At 36.7% G+C, this 12172-nt stretch overlaps 1 protein-coding gene across 1 annotated transcript; it reads left to right on the top strand.

The window, feature by feature from the left end:
• The first annotated feature begins 1648 nt into the window (after positions 1-1648).
• On the top strand, positions 1649-2212 carry LOC116625051 (keratin-associated protein 13-1-like). Its single transcript, XM_032393348.1, has one exon. The coding sequence runs from the start codon at positions 1700-1702 to the stop codon at positions 2210-2212; it is 513 nt and encodes a 170-aa protein (XP_032249239.1). The 5' UTR covers positions 1649-1699.
• Positions 2213-12172: the final 9960 nt, after the last annotated feature.

Below are 12172 nucleotides of genomic sequence, written 5' to 3'. Positions count from 1 at the left end.
ATATAGTAGGAATATGAGAAGAAAAGACTAAAACAAAAGAGAACACCAGAACATAGAATCTGAAATACATAGTGCATGTGCCAAAATCAGACATTAAGTTACCAATGTGAAGAATTTAACAGGAAATAGAAAGATATTATCAAGGAATTATTATATTTAAAGAAGTAAAGATATGATTGAGAATTTTGGCAGAAAACTAAAAGCCATGCAACAGAACCTCATTGAAATTTTGGAAATTTACAATATACTAACTGATCTGTAAAACTTAATTGATGTGTTTTATCAGGAATGAAACAAAGATGAACAGACAATTAATGAATTGGGAGATGGGATAGAAAGAAATTCCCAAAGTTAAGTATAAAGAGAGACAAAGAATGAAAAGAATGAAAAAGAAAAGAGTATAGGAGGCATTTGTAACATAGTTTAATAGTGTATTTTGCTTATAATTAGAATCTCAGAAAAAGGGAGATAAGAATGAGACAGAAACAATATTTGAAGAGAATATGGTTGAGAATTTACTAAAAATGATGAAGGGCATGAATAGAGCTGGCTTGACACCGAGATGGAATTAAAGGCACACGGATTTCATTTGGGAAATGTCTTTGAGAGAAGAGTTAGAGGAGGGGGTGAAGAAGGAGAGGAGAGCCATCAGACCTGGTACGAGTCTGCCCACGGTGCCTGAGGCAGCCGCACAGACTAGGCATAACTGCCTGAGGCCACTGGGAATCCTCAGTCATTGGCCATCAGAGAAGTCCCATGTGTCCCAGGACAGAGCTTATCTAATATCTCTGCTGCACCGTATCACATGGGGCCCTTGGTCAACTCAGCCTCCTGCAGTGGAAGATCTGAGAAGGAAAGTCTCAGGGTTGATATGCATATGGATGAGAATCTGTTAGGATTACAGGACTCATATCAGACACACTGAACCTAAAACCCAATTATTTCTTCCCTCATTTCAATATTGCTTAGCTCTTCGATTCTCCTCCTAAGACCCCCATTTGATCTGCACTTGTGACTCTGTCTTGATTCTGTCCTTCACATGTTACACCATGTCTTGAAATAAATGTCCAGGTTTCTCTCTGGCTTTAACTATCAATGATATTTAATTTGTATTGGCTGACATTTTCCCCCCTTTCCATTGCATCTGAGACATACTGTGTAATAGAATGTGGATATGGATGGACAATAATTTTGGAAAATGAGAAAACATGGTGACAAATAAGGTCAGTATTTAATCTGTTCCTATTAAAGCCAAAATTATACCTCTGATCAATTGACAAAGCAGAAAAATAGTTATATGTTATTTCCTGCCATTTAAGAAAAGTATGTGCCCATTATTGCCAGGAATAAAACACATGAAGGTTATGGCAAGAGCAAAGGAAGTGCTTTCCCGGCTGAGATGGGATGAACATTAATGTCAAACAGTCACGGTATTTCTGACATAGGAGCAGTTCACTGGCTATGGTTGTAACACCAAAATTATAGCATCCATAAATCCAAATGTGGGAAATTATTCAACTGCAATTACAGAGATTACTGAGTTACCCACATGTAAATGAGGACGCACGGATATGTCAAGGATGACCGTGAAGGTTACCACACCTATTGCTGAGAGTATATAAACACCCCAGTCCAGAGATGAAATGCAACCTCAGAATCTTCTCACTGTCACTCAGTCACACTCACATCTCCTGCCAACATGTCCTACAGCTGCTGCTCTGGAAACTTCTCCTCCCGCTCCCTTGGGGGCTACCTGCGCTACCCAGGCTCCTCCTGCGGCTCTTACCCCAGCAACCTGGTCTACCGCACTGACCTCTGCTCTCCCAGCACCTGCCAACTGGGCTCCTCTCTCTCCAGTGGCTGTCAGGAGACCTGCTGTGAGCCCACCAGCTGCCAGACATCCCGTGTGGTGTCCAGCCCCTGCCAGATGTCCTGCTACCGCCAGAGGACCTCCACGCTCTACAGTCCCTGCTGGACTGCTTACCCTGGGTCTATGGGCATTGGGTCCCGCAGCTGTTGCTCCCTGGGCTATGGATCCAGAAGCTGCTACTCACTGGGCTGTGGATCCCAGGGCTTCAGACCCCTGGGTTTTAGAGTCTATGGTTTCCCTTCCCTGAGTTATGGATCCAGTTTCTGTCACCCAATCTATTTTCCTTCCAGGAGTTTCCATTCATCTTGTTACTGGCCACGCTGTAGATCTGACTTCTACTGATTAGCGTGTTGAAGAGCAAAATCCATTCGAAAAATGCAGATTCTGTCCTGAGATTATCTATTATCTTAATTTCTTCCATTAAAAAGCATCTAATATTCCCTGATCACTAGTAACTTTACCTCACCAGCCCTCAAACGCTGGCTGATAGAAGAACTCTGTCAAACCACAAGATTAACGAGTAATTCAAATTGCATTGTTGAAAGAATTTATGGTTTGCGTTTCTCCCAAAAATAGGTGGAAAGTCAAATGATTTCATTTTAATAAAATCTTTATTCTGCTATCCAAATATGTTGTTAATGTTGTTATTTACTAGTATTGTGTCAACTGGGATTTGTGTTATCAGTGCTTTTGTTAATGGGCTTTGGAAAGTTCAGATTTTAACGGCTGTGCACTAATTTTGGTTGGGTTTGAGTATTTCCCCGTTTAAGCAGTTCCTTGGATGCCCACAGTTTCTAGGTACAGCCTTTTTCTCAATGAAATCTCAGGGGTTTGAATATCTTTTTTTTTTTTTTTTTAATTTTATTTATTTATTTGCCAGAGAGAGACACAGCGAGAGAGGGAACACAGGCAGGGGGAGCGGGAGAGGGAGAAGCAGGCTTCCCGCTGAGCAGGGAGCCCGATGCAGGGCTCGATCCCAGGACCCTGGGACCATGACCTGAGCCGAAGGCAGACGCTTAACGACTGAGCCACCCAGGCGCCCCTCAGGGGTTTGAATATCTTGTTCACACAATGAATATAGCCTATGCACACAAAGACATAATAAAGACATTATGTATTAAAGAAATTTGAGGAGTGTAGGAACAAAGTTTAGATTTACATGATGAGGCCTGTGCATGCGGGTTATTCAAATGGAAGACTAGTGTGTGGGTGTAACATTTTAGAAAAAGAGTACCTATGAGCTTCAGCTAATCACAGTGAAGGGATGCCACATATTTTTTTTTCTAATTGACTAAGTCCCTGTACTCCAATTACTATTTTCAATTTGCTCAAATTATCCCCATTTGTATAAGAACAACTTAGATGAGAACAAACTTAGCTGGGAAGGAACTAGGCTCAGCAGGTGTGAAGTTGCACCTGGGTTCTTTGCCAACATATACACTGAATCTAACTAAATGAGAATCTAATCTAAACGAGAAACCTTTAATATCATTGAAAATGACTGTTTCTGCTGTATATTGAAATAAAATTGAAATAAAATTTATTTACACCATTCTTCTCTCCTACATCCAAGTGTTATAAATGTAAGGTACTAACAGGTAACATAGAAACTAACCATGTAGTAGATAATACAGATACCATAACATACTAACATAGCATGATAACAACCGGAGACGTGATGTTCATATAGAGCAAGCAGTGTTTAAATATTTTTTCCCCAGTCTTTATTTTATAAGATCCTCAAACATCCCTGAAATTAGGAAATGGAATGCTGAGTACTCAAAGGTTGGAAAAAAAACCCAGTCTTCTAAATTTATCCTGGTATATCTCACCATGCTTTCTTTATTTCCTCCTTAACTACTGACATAATAATAAAATCTGAAATATAAAAAGAGTGGTAGGGGCCATTAATTCAATCTACTTAGTCCACAGAGGTGGAAACTGAAAGATAGAAGAGCTAGATAGAATTTTACAAGATTACACAGCAAGTTATTATAGAGTTATTAATAGAATTGCTTTATTCTGTGCATTCTCGCCAACCTCTCTCTTCCCTCATATGCTCCCTCTCTTCCTCATCTTTCATTCCCTCCTCCTCCTCCTCCTTCACTATGTTTAGAAAATAGTCATGACACTTACATAGCTAGAGGAAAACATAAAGGAATAATGAATGGAGATTTGGGGAAAAATTTCATCAGTGTTACAAAATTTAAAATATTAAACTCCTCTGTAAACAGTCCTGCTCATGAATTTTAATGATCCAAGTTGGTCTCATGCCCATTATCTTCAACCAAGAGAAAGAATCCAATTTTGTACCCCAAAACATAAGCAATGACAGAGCAGTCATGAGGAGCACCTGGAGCTTTTTGGCCAAGCTGAGGCCTCGTCTGTTACTGTCTCCAGCTTTTAGATGTCAGAGTGGAAAATTTTCTGGCTTTCAGAAATATACTAGTGTCTTAGTTTTCCTATTATTGCTAAAACAAATTACATCAAAGTCAGTGGTTTAAACAATACAAATTTATTATCTTACAGTTCAATGGGTAAAAAGTCAGATACAGTCTCATTGGGTTAAAAGCAACACGCTGACAGGGCTATATTCCTTTCCAGAGGCTCTAGGGGAAAATCTACTTTCTTGTCTTTTTTAGCTTCTGGAGGCCAGCTGCATTTCTTAGCCCATGCTCCCCTTCCTCTACCTTCAGAGCCAGCAATGGTAGGTCAAGTCGATCTTACTTTATATCACTCTGACCTACTCTTCTGCCTCTTTTTAAGGATGCTTAAGATTATGTTGTGTCCCCCTGCTAATCTCCCTATTTTAAGGTCAACTGATTCACAACTTTAATTCCATCTGCTACTTTAATAACCCTTTCAACATAAAGTAACATATTCATAAATTCTGAGGTTTAGGATATGGGTATGTTTGAGGAACCATTATTCTGCCTACCAACACTAGTAAACAAGCAAATTTACTAAAAAACAAACAAAAAACCCAAACCAAACCAAACAAAAAAACTTCAATGACTGATTGACTGTAATTAGATAGCCATGTGATGAAGTGCTCACAAACAAAGCAAAATTCAATGGTGAGGACAGCAAACTTGCAATACCACAGCTACACCTGAAGTTACAATATCCCATTTCACGTTGATAGTCAAGATAAGAAAACTGTAATATTTTACAAGAAACGTAACTCCTGAGTTGATGTCTTGCCGTGTTCATTTAAGAAACTGCCCCTTCATCCATTCCATGTCTCTGGCACATACTAAATTTCCCAGAGTATAGACTTTCTATATTTCAGTACAGTGAATTGTGGTCTTCCAGTTTTCACCAAATTAATCCCACTCCACACAATGAGCAGGAGACCAGCTTGTACTTGTCTGGCTTCCTCCTGCCGTATTGTTTGACAGATGCCTAATACCTCAAATTTTGAACCTAGGGGTTTAGGTCCCAAGCTTCTGCCGCCCTGCAACTATAATTCCAGAAGCTGCTGATCATCTGTCTGCCAACTGGTTCCCAATTCTGACTTCCAAGAGTAAGTGTAACCAGTTTCCCAGGAAATACTCCAATGAATCATTCCTAGGCACTTGATCTCAACAATTTCTGTTTATTAATGTTTATCTCATTGGTGATTACAGAGAGCAGCTTTTTCCTTGCCAACTCCCTGCCCTCATGTTTGTTTTTTTTTCTAATTAGTCATGCTTCAGAACACATTGTCAAACATTTTGTTAATACCATTAATTTTCACAACATTTTCACTGCGCCTTTACCACAAGTCAGAATCCATGGAATGGAAATGTGTTATTGAATATATTTTTTAAAATAAGATTATATTTGTGTATTACTCCATAATTTAAAATATATTAAGGAAATGTGTGGGGTCTCTGTTCTACCCAGTCTGAAAGTCAAAGAGAGAAAGCAAGTACTAAATAAATAATTATTTAATTACAAAATAATGAGCTATGAATGAGTTTTTGATACTAAAATAACATCAAGAGAAATTCACCAAGTCTTAGAGATCAAGAAAAGTTTCCCAGAGGAATAGCTTTTAAAATAGGTTGGAAGAGTAAGTAGAGGATGGATTGGTAGGCCTTGGAGAAGAAGTATTTTTAGGACCCAAGTCTTGAGATGTGCATTATATAACTGAAAGGCATTTTGTCTTGTCAGTGAGGGAAAATGAAAAAAAAAAATGACTTGAAATTAGGTCAGAAAGATTTGGGGGCCATTCTTTGCAGGTCTACAGTGGTCTGGCTCAGAATTGTACTTCCTTCTGATAGCAATGAGGGCCATTAAATGGTTTTAGGCAGAGGTATAAGATTGTCTGCTTTGTTAGTTTTTAAAATAATCTTTGTTATTCATGCAATATATGTTAAGAAAGAAAAAAAGAAGAAGAAGAATGTAGCAGGAGGGGAAGAATGAAGGGGGGGAAATCGGAGGGGGAGAAGAACCATGAGAGACGATGGACTCTGAAAAACAAACTGAGGGTTCTAGAGGGGAGGGGGTTGGGAGGATGGGTTAGCCTGGTGATGGGTATTGAGGAGGGCACGTTCTGCATGGAGCACTGGGTGTTATGCACAAACAATGAATCATGGAACACTATATCTAAAACTAATGATGTAATGTATGGGGATTAACATAACAATAAAAAAATTAAAAAAAAAATAATCTTTGTTATTCAGTTAATATTTACACAAAATGAAATGAACAGATTTTAAGGGTAGAGTTTGATGTTTTTGACAAATATATACACCTATGTTACAACTACCTGATCAAGATATAGAACATTTTCCCACCTCAGAAAGTATCCTCATGCTCCTTTAATCTCTGCCAACTTGAGCCTACTATAATGATTTCTATCATCGTAAAATGATTTTGCCTCTAGAATTTCATAAAAATTAGACCATACAGTATGTTCTTAGGTGTATCCAGCTTTTCTGCTGTTCAACACAATGTTCTTGAGATTCTCCATGGTGCTTATGTTTTATTCATTTTATTTCTGTGCAGTGGTCCCTTGTGGGAATAGATGACAATGTGTTTATTCCTTCACCTGTGGATGGTTATTGAATTGTTTCAAGATTAAAGAAAACTTTTTTTAATCAATAAATCTGCAATTGAACATTGATTGTTCCAGTCTTTTTGTGGACATATGTTGTCAGTGTTTTTGTGTTTGTTTGTTTGTTTGTTTGTTTTTTGAGAAAAACCTTCAAATGGAATTTCTGGGTCATAGAGTGAGCATAAGCTTAACTTCATTAGAAATCGCTGAAATTTTCAAAGTTGGTTTTATCATTTAACTCTACCACCAGCAATGCCCTAGATTTCTAGAGACTCCACATTCTCATCAACATTGACATCATCTTTCTCTTAACCATTTACTGGAAGAGAGTGGTATCTCATTGTGATTTTAAGTTTCTTTTTTTGTGTGTGACTTTAAGTTTCATTTACTTGGTGAATAATGATTTTGAGCAGCTCTTCTCATGCTCATTGGTTATTGTCTTGACTTCTTTTGTGCAGTGTTTATTCATGTTATTCATGAATTCAATGTTATTCACATTAAATTTTTTTTTGCTAATATGTTGGAATTCTTTATCTACTCTGGAAATAAGTCCATTGTTAGATTTATGTATTGCTAGTAATTTTATATTTGTGACTTGCCTCCTTATCTTAATGATGACATTGGATAAGCAAACTTTCATTTTGAGGAAATCAAATTTATCAGTTATTTTTCTTTTGTTGTACTTTTTTTGTATTCTCCAAGAAAAGTTTTGCCTCCCACTAGGTTGGAAAGATATTCTCTTATTTTCGTCCTAGAAACTTTAAAATTTCAGCTTTTACATATAAGTCTATGGCATGTATCAACATATATTTATATATATATATTTAAGTTCTTTACATGTATCCATTAATTCAAATGCCATGTGTTGAAAAGATATTTCTCCCCACTTGAGTTGATTTGACATCTTTGTAAAAAAAATTTGACAGTATACATAGGAGTCTATTCTAGAACTTGATACTGTTTCATTGATTATCTATACTTATTTCAGTTCAATATCTAAATATACCTTCATATTAAGTCCTGAAATGAGACAATGAAAGTCTTCCAACTTTACTTCTGTTTCAAGATTATTCTTGCCCCTTCACATAATATAAATTTTAGAATTTATAAATATAAATTTAGAAACAGTTTTTTAATTTTTATAAAAATGCCTCCTGGCATTTTTGTTCAGACTGTGTTGAATCTATAAATAGGCATAGTAAACATCTTTCAATCCAAGATGTCTCTCTATTTATTTGGGTCTTATTTCATTTCTTTCTGCAATATTTTATAGTATTAAATATGGGAATCTTGAAATATATTCCTTAGGTTATATGTTTTGTTGTTATTATAACATAGTTTAGATTTGATTTTTCACATATTTTTTATTATTACATAGGAATGAAATAGATTTTTTAATGGAAGTTTTATAGCTTCGTTGGATTTTTTTATGTCATTCTACCTGTGAATACAGAAATCTTTCCTGTTCCCTTGCTCATACTTATGCCTTTTATTTGTTTTTATTGCCTATTTCTCTGGCTAAAACCTGTAGTGCAATGATGACTAGAAATGTGGGGATATGTTAATGTGGTTGATTTTATGTGCATATGTTTGAGTGTGTAGTGAGCTACCTTCTCTGCTCACATTAAGAGATATGTATCTTTTTAGTTTTAAGAGCTTGTTGTTTATGGTATCAAATTATACACAACCATGGAAATGGGGAGAAATTGATTATTAACTGAATTAATTTAGAGGACATTTGCAACAAAATCCTTGCCTTCTCATTCCCAGTGCTCCTGGGAACTCTGTTTTCAAACTCCCCTCAGATCAGGAAATGGGAACTTTACACATAGCAATTTACTAACTGAATTTCTTCTAGTTCAAGATCGGCATACTCACTATACCATCCCGTTCCTATCACCTCCCTCTTTAAATTTTATTGTAATACAGTTTAGCCCAATTTCAGAAGATTGGAAGATAACCTTTATTTGGTGAGGGAAGCAATATAAATGAAATGGAATTTAAAAATGAATCTAAAAGCTGGGACGTTCTTAAATATCAAAGACACGAGAATTATGAGAAGAGATAAGGGGAAGTATAGGAAGATGACCTGAAATGACCAAAGCAGAGTGGAAAAATACATCCTGTGTGTTCAGGGAAGAATTGAGGTTCCATTGGTTTACAGTAAAAGGAGGGTTTATGTAGAAATTGGGAGACAGATTAAAAAAAAAAAAAAGAAGAGCAAGCCAGGATGTGTACATGTGGATATGCTATTGGACCTCATTATCACAGATTTTCTCATTCTCACTCAAATTAGTGTAATCATCTTTTAATTGGATGTCCTTGCTCCAGGTTCTACCTTGATCAAGCTATATTTGCTCATTCTCCAGCTGTAGCTTGTAAACTACTTTCTCTGGGAAGCTTTGTTGACTTCTAAGACTGTTAAGATCTCATTGTTAAATGTTAAACATAAACTTATATGTTGAGGATTTGCTTGTTTACAGCTTTAATCACTGCTGCAATTAAGTAATTATTTGGTTAACCTTGCTAGATGGTAAGTTCAAAGAAACAGGAACCACATTTTTAAATAATATTGTTTTAAAATTTTCTCACTATGTAGTAGCAGATGAATGAATGCATTTTCTTTGAAAAAAAATATCATGGAACATTTGTTCATCATGCATTCCCTATGAGCAGAGCCGAATGAATATTATTTTGAGAACTGACTAGTATCGACAAGATGTTTGACAACATACTATGAGGCATGACTAATAAAAAATATGGGAGTCAAGGTTGAAGGGGAACAAAGCTGTTATCTGTAATCACTAATGTGACAAGAATAAATAAATAGGAATTGGTGAAATCAATTGCATAGAAATGACTCATGATGAGTTTCCTGGGAAACTGAATACATCAATCCCTAGAAATCAGAACCACATGCTGGCTGGTAAAAAGATGACTGGCAACTCCTGGAAATAGAGTTGCTTAGGCAGCAGGAGCTTGGGAACTGAATTCCTGAGTTCAAAATTTACAGAGCCAGTGAGTGTAACAGAAAGCCAAGAAAAACAGCATGACAAAGTTGGAAGTCTGGTAGGGACAGGACCTATGGGAGATCTAGTAGGAATCTGGTAGAGAGCAGGGCTGCCTTTGTAGGAAACAAGACCCAGAATCACTGTTGCTGGAATATAGAGGGAACTTTACCTTGATCCTGGTAAACTCAGAATGTTGCTAAAGACTTGGGGGTTATGTGTTGACTGTTTCTAGAGCAGATTTTATATGGGATTGAGACAATTTCTTGAGATTTAATGGTAGTTTTTATACTTTAATGCTGATATCCTTAAACAAGACATTGCATCTAATGTAAGTATGTTGTGATATTACAAATTTACTGTCTCCAACATTGTAATTGGGAATTGTGTGTATTTCTTTACATTGTGGTGTAATGACTATTGAATCAATCCCTGATTTGGCTTTAAAAGGTTGTTTGCTTTTTTAACTAGAGTATTTCCTGGGGCCAGAGAACCACTTTTACATTTTTAATCAGATAACTCTTTTAATCATCAGAGACAGCTCCGATTCAGCCAAAAAGTATTTTTCAATTTTAATGCTATTTTGTCTATGTTCCGGATCTCTAAGACGACTGGCCCACACATGGAAATGTGCATGTGAGGATCATTTGTGTTATTCTATTTTCAAAAATCATGGAAATTATGAACAAAATAAGAATAAGTTCAGAGGAGTACTGAGCATTGCCATTTCTATTCCTGTCAGTGAAAGCCAAATGAAATATCTGTATTTTCTCTCATACTTTCAATTGCCTTTAGATTTCCCAGTAACAGTCTAGAAATCATGATAATTTCTCAAGCAATTTAGTGGTGATGATGATGAGTTTTTCAACTCTTCTACTCCACTTTCCTCAACATGATGACTTTGAGTCTTATGTTTGTTGCCTTATGGTCTTGAACGATTACAACATTGACCAAAATGGGTGAGCTGACTTGTGCCGCCCACCCCAACATTCTTAAGTTGGAGTCCTAACCCCCAATACCTCAGAATGTGACTGAAGTTGGAGATGAGACGTTTAAAGAGGTAATTAAGGTAAAATGAAGTTATATGGGTGGGCTCTAATCTAACATGGCTGGTGTCCTTATAAGAGGAGATTAAGACCCAGAAACTCATGATGGTAATGGGGAGCAGAAGGAAGACGGATGGCTGAAGGAGAGAGAAGATGAGATCACATGGCACAATTGAAATTGCATTAAAATGAAACTTAGGAACCAGGGGTCTATCCTTAGCTTTACCATTAACTCTCTCTGAGACCTAGAAACTAACTCTTCTAGGTCTCAAGATCCATGCCTATACAATAAGTTAAGTTTAACTTGGTGATCTATGTAGTCATTTACGTCTCTCATATTTAATGCATTCAGGAAGTGAGTGGGACATTTTTATTTCCTTAAAGAAATGGCACCTTTGGAAAATCTATGATTCTCTTTGAGCTTCTATTTTCTCATATGCTAAAAGGACCTTAGAGTGTAATGAGTGAATTCCACACTGGTATGCTTGTGAGTATGATGAAACAATGCATAGAAAGTTTCTTTAAGTATTCCCTGGCTTTACACAAAGGTATCATTTTATTTTTGTGTTTGGCTCATTTGCAGTAAGTCCTATTTTTAGCAGCTTATCATTTCCTGAAATATTGTATTTATAAAAGTTTAGAAAGGAACCATAAAAAAATCAATGAAGGGCCGCATGGGTGGCTCAGTCATTAAGCGTCTGCCTTTGGCTCAGGTCATGATCCCAGGGTCCTGGAATCGAGCCCCGCATCGGGCTCCCTGCTCCGCAGGAAGGCTGCTTCTCCCTCTCCCACTCCCCCTGCTTGTGTTCTCTCTCACTGTCTCTCTCTGTCAAATAAATAAATAAAATCTTTAAAAAAAATCAAAGAATATCCAATTTCATATTGAGATACAATTGAAACAGACATATAGGCTGCTTTAAAAGCTCATTTGGGAAGCCACCAAGATGGAACCCACGCCTTCTGAACCTGGACCCTTCCCACCTAGCTTCAGTGGTTACCTTACCTTACACACAGAGAAATGAATCAGGCTAGAAACTGGTTATTGGAATGCAAAATTTAGACATTTTTAACCAAAATGAGGTATATTTAATTCCAGTTAAAGCTATAGGCATTCTTCTCTTAATTTTACAAACACATAGTAATTTTCTATTTACTTTCTTTTTTCAATGGACCAAACCATATAAACTAACTTATTTCCTTGCTT

The sequence above is a fragment of the Phoca vitulina genome, unplaced genomic scaffold, assembly GCF_004348235.1.
Source record: "Phoca vitulina isolate PV1807 unplaced genomic scaffold, GSC_HSeal_1.0 scaffold72, whole genome shotgun sequence".
NCBI lineage: Eukaryota > Metazoa > Chordata > Mammalia > Carnivora > Phocidae > Phoca > Phoca vitulina.
Note: the sequence above shows the minus strand (reverse complement) of the source record. Positions and strands in the feature narration are given on the sequence as shown.

Excerpts from the sequence above, each read along its gene's own strand:
- LOC116625051 (XM_032393348.1), top strand. The coding sequence starts at position 1,700 with ATGTCCTACAGCTGCTGCTCTGGAAACTTCTCCTCCCGCTCCCTTGGG.